This window comes from Hylaeus anthracinus, unplaced genomic scaffold, assembly GCF_026225885.1.
Source record: "Hylaeus anthracinus isolate JK02 unplaced genomic scaffold, UHH_iyHylAnth1.0_haploid 0, whole genome shotgun sequence".
NCBI lineage: Eukaryota > Metazoa > Arthropoda > Insecta > Hymenoptera > Colletidae > Hylaeus > Hylaeus anthracinus.
This window is the reverse complement of record NW_026533254.1, coordinates 18,745,182-18,755,264: the sequence shown is the minus strand read 5'-3', so window position 1 is coordinate 18,755,264 and position 10,083 is coordinate 18,745,182. Positions and strand designations below refer to the sequence as shown.

General features: G+C 43.5%; 3 protein-coding genes across 5 annotated transcripts; all 3 read right to left on the bottom strand.

Moving 5' to 3' along the window:
• Window positions 1-469: 469 nt before the first annotated feature.
• LOC128894206 (uncharacterized) lies at window positions 470-1,849 on the bottom strand. The gene is made up of 4 exons (XM_054155795.1): window positions 1,833-1,849; window positions 1,573-1,644; window positions 1,219-1,463; window positions 470-606 (listed from the first exon to the last, which is right to left on the bottom strand). Exons 1-4 carry the CDS (start codon window positions 1,847-1,849, stop codon window positions 470-472), a joined length of 471 nt encoding a protein of 156 aa, XP_054011770.1.
• A 391-nt stretch (window positions 1,850-2,240) lies between these two features.
• LOC128896416 (uncharacterized) lies at window positions 2,241-3,814 on the bottom strand. The gene is made up of 4 exons (XM_054159806.1): window positions 3,798-3,814; window positions 3,673-3,726; window positions 3,534-3,593; window positions 2,241-2,470 (listed from the first exon to the last, which is right to left on the bottom strand). The coding sequence occupies exons 1-4, from the start codon at window positions 3,812-3,814 to the stop codon at window positions 2,365-2,367; spliced, it is 237 nt and encodes a 78-aa protein (XP_054015781.1). The 3' UTR covers window positions 2,241-2,364.
• A 3,841-nt stretch (window positions 3,815-7,655) lies between these two features.
• Window positions 7,656-10,030, bottom strand: LOC128896414 (general odorant-binding protein 56d-like). 3 transcript variants are annotated; one of them, XM_054159804.1, is made up of 6 exons: window positions 9,900-10,030; window positions 8,770-8,965; window positions 8,633-8,690; window positions 8,332-8,526; window positions 8,105-8,169; window positions 7,656-8,029 (listed from the first exon to the last, which is right to left on the bottom strand). In XM_054159804.1, the coding sequence occupies exons 2-6, from the start codon at window positions 8,821-8,823 to the stop codon at window positions 8,003-8,005; spliced, it is 399 nt and encodes a 132-aa protein (XP_054015779.1). In that variant the 5' UTR covers window positions 8,824-8,965; window positions 9,900-10,030; the 3' UTR covers window positions 7,656-8,002. The 3 variants fall into 3 exon arrangements, with proteins under 3 accessions (XP_054015779.1, XP_054015780.1, XP_054015778.1); XM_054159805.1 differs by having other exon boundaries at window positions 8,770-8,900; window positions 9,900-9,969; XM_054159803.1 differs by lacking the exon at window positions 9,900-10,030 and having other exon boundaries at window positions 8,770-9,047.
• Between the last annotated feature and the right edge of the window lie 53 nt (window positions 10,031-10,083).

Here is a 10,083-nt window from a genome sequence, read left to right as displayed (position 1 = left end):
CCGACTTTGGGAAGAAATTTATGACGTGCATCGGGGGTTATCGATATCGCGGCATCTCGTCGCATCGTTAGCGCTCCATCGCGTCATACTCTTTTACCCTTGTTAACGATACCGATTTCTTAAACGCTAAGGGTAAACTGGAGCAAACCGATCGGTTTCCGAACGATCTGCTTTATTTCTTAAACGCTTCCATCCTGAATTTTCTTTGTCGCCAAACAGTCGTTCCGTTTATGTTACGAGACAACGACAAACGAATAAGGTTCGTAAACGAATATCTTTGTTCGCCAGTACGATAATTGCGCGGTAGAACTCTGATTGGTTGTTCGTTATCGTCGAGTAAATTTCCGTTTCCTTTGAATATGGATCGTTTTCGAAATTTTAAGGAACTGCCGAATATTTTCAATCTTCCGTTTCGAGGAAAACGTGCTCCTGGAGTTTCCATCTCCGCATTTGTCTCGTTTCATCTGTTTCATCGGTCCGATTGTCTCGGTGCCGAGTCGCTTTCACGGTTCTCGCATTCCTCGGTATCTTTGCACTCGCCTCCGAAACACATCGGTATCTTTTTCGCAATGTTGACGCACGGCACTTTTTCCTGCGTTGCGAAGCCTGATAACAAACACAATTCCGGTTAAGGAGGTTGCCGAAGAAAAAAAATCGAGTAAATTGCGCTTATGTTTAGTAATCGATTAACGCGCGAGAAAATGTTTGCGGCACGTTATCCAGTTATCCGCTGAAGAACGCGCGCAGACGGTTGTTGGAAATCTCGTCGAGATCGATGTGACCGTGTCGGTGGCTGCGTAATAGCATTTTTCTCGCGAATTATATCACGGTGATTAGTTTTAGTCGTAGAGTACGAAAAGATAGACTATATCCGGTCTCGATCTCGATCTCGATACCGAAAAATGCACACCACAAATCTAAGGACAACCTTCCGCTGTCGGATCGTATCGCATATTTGGGACACCCCCTACAGCAGTATTTTCCAAACTGCTCGCGACCCATCGCATCGGTGGCTCGTGAAATCGATATAGTGGGTTGCGACGACCGAAAGAAGATACGGTATAGATGTACAAGTGTTTGGTATACTTTGCTCGAGAAACTTGCAAATAATGTAACTCGATCTCTGGAGTGTGTCTCAAAGAGGTACCCGATACCGATTACAATTCGGTGTGTTTAGATCGAAATTTTCGGATTCGTTGGAAATATGATGGACCTTACCAGCCATTTCCAAGGGGTAGCTCGTCATTCCAGACTGGCTGTAACCATAACCAGAACCGGAACCGGAACCGGAACCGGAACCGTAACCACAGCCGACCGGTGGTGTTTTTTCGGACGGTCGATTTTCCGGTTCCGGTTCGGTCGAACAGCAGCTAATTTGATTGCAGCAGCCTCCGCCGCAGCAACCTTGCCTCCAAGAACAACAGCTGTCACTGGCACCAGCACTGGAGCTTCTCCTGTCGTAAATAGCGATAATGGTTCGTTATCTCGGACAAATTTATACTGTTGTTCCCGTAAACGCTCCTAGCCTAGAGGAATATCGAAAGGAATCGTAAAACGTAAAGAGTCTCTCACAGTGTGTCGCTGGTCGTCGGCCTTTTCTTCGGCTGATACGTAGTCGATCCTCCCAGCAGCGATTTATACGTACTGAAAGAAGGCACGATTAACCATTTAAACGATTCGGAGCAAAAATATGCAACAAATTCCGGCTAGACGGCCATCGATTGATCGGGCGAGCTATTTATTTCGGACAAATCTTAAAGATGGAAATTCGATAGAGAAAATAGCAAAAATTATTTGCGTAATCAAGTATATGTACATATGTACGGAGTTACCTGCAATGCTCGCACATTATACTCTGGCAATTTCGATGTTGTCCGGAATATACGATCGTAAACAGTTACGACTGCATCTACGCTTATCGATCAAATTAAACGTCGATGTATAAATGCCAATTTGCTGTGTTCATTGCATTCGTATCCTACAGGCTATATGTGTATACGTAACAGGTGATCGTTATTCACCGTATGTATGTATACAATTATCGTTTCGGCATCAAGCGAGGAAAAAAAAAAAAGACATTCGAGGATTCGACAAAATCATCTTTGGTTCAAAGGTGAACATTTTCACGTTCGCGATATTCTAGCATAAAGAGCAAAGAGAGAATGAGAATAGCGGTAAACATTCGAATCCGATATCTTACACGTGTAATTGTGTACGACCAATTTAAATAAATTTCGAAACAACGCATATTTAAATATTACGAACGAAAGTTTGTATCAAAGTTATGATATATTACATAGATATAAAAGAGATGTCGAAATAAATTTTCCGTGCGAGAATAAACGGTTCCGATTCTCGTCGATTTTATTTTCTATCGGCGCAACACCTCGATGGAGCCTCCGGTTCCTTCGACTTTCCTTTATCCTTGCAGCAACCGGACATGCAACAACCACCAGCCGCTTCCCTCGCTCTGAAAACAACACGTTTTCAACAACAACTAAATGTACGAATTTCAACAAAAAAAATTATGAGAGATCGCGACACGTTGGTTACTTTGTTTGGAATTAGTAAATTAGTAAATCGATAAACCCGTATGGCCGCCAAGCTCGGTGTTCAACTCTATAACGTTTACCCGTTGTTGTTCGAGCCGTTCGTGGGTCAACCTTCTTTAAGGCGATCCGACTAGAAAATTCAGGGCTGGTTACTTTCCATCAGCGCAACAATGCTTTGGTTCCTTTGGTGCACCACCTCTGGTACAACAGCCGCCTTCTTCCTGTGTTCCGGCACAGCAATTGGAACCGCAACATCCGCCGACTGCCTTTTTCTCTCTGCACACATTCGGTCGAGTAATTCGGTTAACCCATAGTTGACGTTGGACTCGCGATCTTTCAACCCTGACACTCTGCCTCGTCTCGTCTAGCCACGTCTCGTTCGAAGCAAATCACTTAAAAGTCATATCGGTAGATACCACGCGAACAAATATTTTTCTACTCGAGTGTAAACAATTCTTTGATTAGCCCTTTTTCTTAAATTCGTTCGAGTAACACGTAAAACATTTGTTTCGCGTTCTCGCGACTAGAAAACGATTCGGTACACGCCCTGTTGGTCATTGAACACAGTGCGTAATTTGGTATACTCGTAATTATCTACTGTCGAAGAAATACATATTCGGGATGAACGTTGCTAGTTTAATCGTAGCATCGTTCGCGTCGGCGTCGGCGTCGGCGTCGGCGTCGGCGTCGGTGTCGGTTTGTTGGTGGCCATACAGGTATTCGTGGTATCGAATACGTTATACGTGATATACATACACATGTACGTATCGAATTAGATATCGTATACAACTCTGCTTAACCGAAACGATGACTCGCGGTTACGCGGTTGGCCGTTATTAAATTGTAACAACCAATAACAAACATGCGAGATATAAAATTGTTCTCCCGTTTTATACACCTATGTTCGGAGGAGCAGAGTTCGTCCGATGTACATATGTAGAATATTTAGTCGCGGTACTCGACAACTAGCAGGGATCGTACTTCTTGGAGCAACATCCGCCAAAGTCCTTATCCTTGCCTTCGCCATTTTTTTTCTCGCCGCTGTGAACGTAACGCGAGAAACTTTATTATCAACGAGACACGCACGAAACGGTTTACGGTTACGAAAGATTACGCTTACTGTTCGCATTTGCACGTCACTTGACCCGCGTATCCTTTTTGGCTGGTAACTTTTCTGCAAAACAGAAAAACGCTTCGTTGACCTTTCGCGAGATTAAAATTTAACAGAATCGCTTCGACACTTACGAGCAATGATCGCACATGATGAGTTAGTTGGTGTCGTTTGGAGATTCGCGGCGATAGAACGTTTGTAATTTATTAAAATTTAATCAAGTGTAATCTTTTCAAAAAAACGGGAAATTTTGGAGTTTGTAGGTTCGTGAAAAATGTTGCTTTCGTTCGAGAAAAACAAACGCACTATGCGCTATTCTCGTTCATTCGTTTATTTTTACAGGCAGTTTTTTTTTCGATGCGTGTTCGTTCGACTTGGATCGATTGTCGATTTCGATTGCTATCATACAAAATTCGACGAAACGAAGCAAAGGCACACGTAACGTAAACAACTTATTGTGAGAATAATCTAATTGAGTTTACGATGACACGAGTACAAAAAGCATTTTGGTTGGCTGATGTACGGATTTGTATGCGTTTTCACGTGCTAAAAACAAAAACTGATTTAGTCCACCGATTACGAATCGGAACGAAAGACGTGAAATTTGGAGCACTGCAGCGTCGACGTCGGGGCCATGTTGGATTCGCTACTTTGAATTAATTCTCTGCAAACTCTCTCCGCCGCCGCCGTCGACGAGGGGATGCCATGCGATAGATTTTTGTTGAAACTAACATACATATATGGAATGGTCCGGAATCTGTGAATCACTTTATATACATATGCATATATTTAAGTGGTACGAAATTGATCACCCTGTTGCGGAGCACACGTGTATATTATTATTTTTCTGCTCTATACGCACATACCTGTACATACTATACCGAACGATGTCCGATACTAGCATATTCGAACATCAGACTGTTACGAGTCTCGAGCACTTGACTCTCGTTGCGGTAACCAGGTCACGAGATTGACCCTATATTTTCTTACGAATCGCTCGACTGTTCCATTTCATTCCTCGCAAAAGGACGTATTGCCAGCAAATACAAGATTCATTTTTTTTAAGATGCAACTTTTCGAGACACGATAGTTAGTCGATCGTACAGTGTAAATATTCGTATGTAGGCATGTACGACTGTACCTATCTGTCGAGAAACAGCGGCATTCGAAACAAACCGAGGAAATGCTTCGATCGCGCGGAGATTAAAGTCACGCGAATCAACGTTTTCCGCGCGTATTTATCATTTACCGTTTTCGATTCGAACATCGGGGTGAATACAGAATACAGAATATTACGTTACCAAGTGAAACGAACCGAGGCGTTTCTACCGGACGGAAACCAGATCAAATTTCGACGATAATAAAACTCGATGAAATTGCAAATATTTTCATTTGTTTGAACAAGTCTCGAAAAGTAAGCGGCAAAAGAATAGAACTTGGATTCGATTCGATTCGAGTGTATGTACGATATTTAGACGTGATTCGAAAAAACAAGTTTTCCGAAACAATTGACCGCACTCTTGGTTGTATCTTTGCAAGCGATATTTTCATTGGTGCAAACAGCGTTTATAAAAGAATAATCTTGGAAAGATGTAGTATATGTGATAATTATTTAAGAATTTCTTAAAGATTAGGTACTCGAAGACTACTTTTTCTTCGCAATTCGTCGATCGTTAAGGTCAGCGACACGACGAGGTGTAAGACTCTAGTTGATAAAGTTTAAATTAAACGTCGTAGCCTAAGAAAAATTGTTAAGCAGTTAATTAACGGTACGATAAAAGATCGGTTGCGTCCAGCGAAATTGAGAAACTTTTCGTACAATGGAGAGAATTTCATTTTTCTCGGCGATCTTCGGCGTAGTCTTCCTTCCTTTGAATCGTCTCTTCGAAGACCCGTCCAAGATTTTCGCCGCGAAAATAATTTACGTCTGCGCGTGATTTGTCACAAACTTGTCCGAAAAACCCATCGTTCCCTCCTATAACGATTCGACAAGTTGGCTTGCGTACTCGGCAGCCCAACGCAAACACTGAAAGCGTGGAAGGGTTGACTAGATTGCACCATACAAAATTCTCCAGAGATTCGATCGGAAAAAACGGAAAGAGGGCACACGAGACTATTCCAAGAGTGACGTCGCCGACGCCGTCGCCGTCGCCGTCGCCGTCGCCGTCGCCGTCGCGTCGGTGGAAGCATAAGCATACGGAAACGAAAACGAAAACGAAAAGAAACGAAATAGGATCGGTCGGATCGCACGGTCGTAGTCGATACGATTGCGAACGTACGCGGTTCAAGATACGCGCGGATCGATCAAATGTTGGCCAATCAGCTGTGAGCACGGTATACGAATTTGTCGCGGAGATAAAAAGCGCGAACGCATTGTTGGAAAAGCGCCATGTAACGCCACCATCCTTGCTTTCCGCGATTCTCCACAAAAAAGATACTCGCTGACCGATGATGTATCTGCATATCTCTAGCCGCCCGCTCAACCACCCCTTTTTTCCCTATTTACGTTTTCCAAGGTATTTTTCGATTGTACGTGAACTACCTTTTCGACAGATTTCATTTTCTTGACCGTCTGTAGGATAAGTAGTGCTACCGGGTTGACGTATAATATAGTATATTGTAGTACAGTACAGTATAGTATAGTATAGTATAGTATAGTATAGACATTAACAATTGACAATCCTGAAACTAAGAATGAAACAATAAAAAAATCAAAGATCCAATGCCATTTTTCTCTTTTTCTCGAGTATTGCGAACAATGATAGTGTATTACTTTAGCCTTTTTGTTAAAATACTAAAATCGTGCAATGCGTAATAAGGCGATACTTTCGAGCTCGGTAACTTTACCGACTTCGGAGGCTAACTCGAGTATGATTCTCAGAGTCACCGTTCTCAAACGTAGAGTGCGCAACAAAACCTACCGCACCCACCATTTCTCGCCAAGTCGATATTTCAGTTTTTGCGATATAACTTGAATAAATGTTGGCTCTATATCGTAGCTCGTCCGCAGTGTTACGTCTACAATAGATTACCAGCGTTCGCCGGATTGTTGTATCGAGTATCGGAATGCTATCATATTATTTTCCAATTCGATGACATGATCCACTCAATTCGACTCGACTCGACGCCGACGCCAACGCCGAACGTTCTCGCCCCCTAATCTGTCTCTGATTTGCGAGTTTACGACCAGAGAGAACGACGAATGTCTTTGAGAATATTCGAACGTTGAGGTAACAGGATAACTAGGCAGTTACCATGAGGCGAGGAATGACCAATCGAGGAGGGTTGCATCGCTCCTTTTCGCGCTGCCCGTCTATCGAGCTGGAAAATTCGGTGAGGTCGGATTAATCCGGGAGCCAGGGATTACCGGCTAGATCCGCCGTTTAGATTACAGGGTTAAACTCGCGCGTAACTGTTCTCTTCGTACCCGCCGCGCGTCGTCCTTTTAACGATAGTCTTTTACAAAGCGAACATACGAACATACAAATATATGATATTATGTATTAAACGCGATACCCTGCACACGCGGTATTTTCTCGTTCTACGTTCTACCATCTTATCGTTCTCATTGTCAATTGCGATGGACTGCGAGAAAAGCTGAAAGCTGAAATACGTGGAAAACAAGAAGACGTACCGACTGGGACATCGTTATCGTCCGTTCTTCTTCCAGCCTGTTATCTTTTTCTTACTTACAATTACTTCTCACTTTGGTTCTTTCCGTACTTTTGTCGCTCGTGCCTCGTCACTTTTTTCTTCGCTGCGGACTACTCACCCCTTCCTCTTTCTTCTACCAGTGTTGTTCCTGTTCGCCTACCTCACAGTTATTTACACCTTCTCTGACCCTCGCGTCCCTCCATCCCTCCATCCCTCCAACCCTCCAACCCTCCATCGCTGTGCTCCCTTTTCTGGCCGTGCGCGCGGAAAGCTTAGAGATTGTTTTAATACCCCGATGGGCAGAACTGTGACCCAGTTTCACGACACCGACGGTGAATACATGTACACATAGACGCGACCTAAGCCACGTTTTCACAAGTCAGCCAAAGGCACGTCCGCGGCACGAGACGTGCTACCGTGCTACGTAGCTTGGACGAATCGTGTTGCGTTCGATAATAAAATTAAAGATGCTGGGAAACGATCAACGCGCCAGCTTCCTCCTCAACTCTCGATTTCCTAATCAGTCGCATCTTTTCATCTTCCAAACCAATACCGATTTCTCAAACTTCTGTTCCTTTATTTTTCATAACGTAATTGTTACACGACGCGACGGTGATGTACGTAACATTTGTATATTTCCTTTAGAACTTGAACGGGTTGTACGCATAAGAAATCTCTCTAGACTCTAGAGAAAAGGCACGCTATGCAAAATCTGTAAACCAGAAATGGAAAATTCCTCGATAGAAGGACAATTTATTGTGGCGTTTATTTCGTATCGAACGCTTACCTCTGGATGATATTTAACGTAACATTTGACGATTTGGAAGGCTTTGTCGCAATGATCGGTCCCAGCTGAAAGCAAAGAGGTATCCTTGTTGAAAGGTAAATCCGAAAGTGTATAGCTCGACGAGCAAAAAAAGATCTCCGAAGAAAAGGAAGAGGAACAGGAACAGAAACCGGTACCGGTACCGCTCTTATCGTTAGCGAGTTATTATGTATATCGTATGGACTCACGGATAGATTTGCATTCGTTGAATAACTTTTTAGAAGAGTGTTGCAAACTTCGAGGAAGATGCCGTAACGCTCTCTGCACGTCAATCTCCGCGTTTCCGTCCAAAATACCGTTTCTCGCCATAAAGCACTTCAAGTAGCACTTCAATCTTGGGTCATTTTGCTCAAAGTCACCAGACTTCATCCTTCTTAACGCGACTAAAAGTATTTAACAGAGAAAAAGAGTATATCGTTTCCGTTGATCCTTGTAACGTAATCGTTACGGTGGCTGATTGCCTGATATATGTATAGTGTGATAGAGTACCCCATGAAACTCCCGTCTCTTTCCGGCAATCCCTTCTGATGTCGGTTACGACCGGCTCCTGACCGGAACAACAACCTTTGTAATAGTTTCGGACAGACTATCTTATCGCTAGTTAAATTGTTCGTAGAAACGCTTACCAGCAGGATTAAGATGGCCGTTAGGACCCAAAAGAACGAACGATACCCAAACATACTTCTCTAAACTTCGATTCACGACTCGCGAACAAAGTGCTCGCACTCGGTCACGTTTCAAAGGTACTGGTGCGGTGCTGAGATCGGTAGTAAATAGCAATTTAGAAGAAACGAATCGATCGGATCTTTATTGGCCTGATAGCTAATCGTTGTTCGACCGTTTGCGTTCACGTCAAGATTAAACCAATCAAAACAAACAACAGACTCATAGCATTTCGATAAACGATCGCAAAAGTAAAAAACGTCGGCGTGGTTTGCGTTCGCATGTTTGCATCGGCGAGTGGTCGGCTGGTCGCGTCGCGTCACGTCTCGTACATTGTAAGTATATGTACTATGTAGCCGTATCGCCGGCCGGCGCGAGCGGCGCCGTTTGATATTTCTATAGTTCGATCGGATCGAATCGACACTTTTTCTTGTTAGCTGTTAGCTGTTGGTTTAGTTTAGTGCTCGATCGGCTGCTAACCGATGCTGAAGCTTTGCGTGTACCAATGTACTTTGGAGAACGGTAGAAGCGTAGTCGAGAGAGCAATTCAAGTAGTCCAGTCGCAGTCCTTTCCATGAGAGTAATCAACATTTTTCGAGAAAAAGTCACGCGCAACGAGAAAGCAAATTGGACGAGGAAACAAGTGCAACAGCTTACGTCGAAGCAAGCTTTTTCGTGCAACGCTCGTCAAGCGATAATTCTAAAAATACGACCACGTTTACGATACCTACAACGACATGCTATGGTTCGTTATGCTATGGTATGGACTCTGTTGTATCCGATGCACGTGGAATACGTGGATGCATGCGCTATACCGGTAGGCCGAGTAAAATGAACGCTAGGAATGTCAGGATAAATCGACATCGCAACAAGATGAAAAACTGCGTGTTGTATCGTTTGTTAGCTGATGTTACATCGACGCAAACGTCGGCGATAATTAGAGAAACGTTGGCGAGAGTGGCGAGACGAGTCGAAAATCGGAAGAAACAAACGGGTGAGTAACCGAGGATTATTCGAAAATTAGAAACTTTATAGCTTCTAAAAAGGTGGTCCATGTTCTCATAAAAAATGTGTCTTTACACGTAAGATGTACCTTTCCATTTAATTTCGTGTTAATCGGGAAAAACTATTCTTGATCATTCTTGGGGAAAGTTGGATAAAGTTAGCGGTGTATTGTGTATGGTCTCTGTCTCTTTGTCCGTTGGTCGTATCGACGCACGTCGCACGTCGCATCAAACTTTTCGCGCATCGTTAGCTTGATTTTAGATTCTAGAACT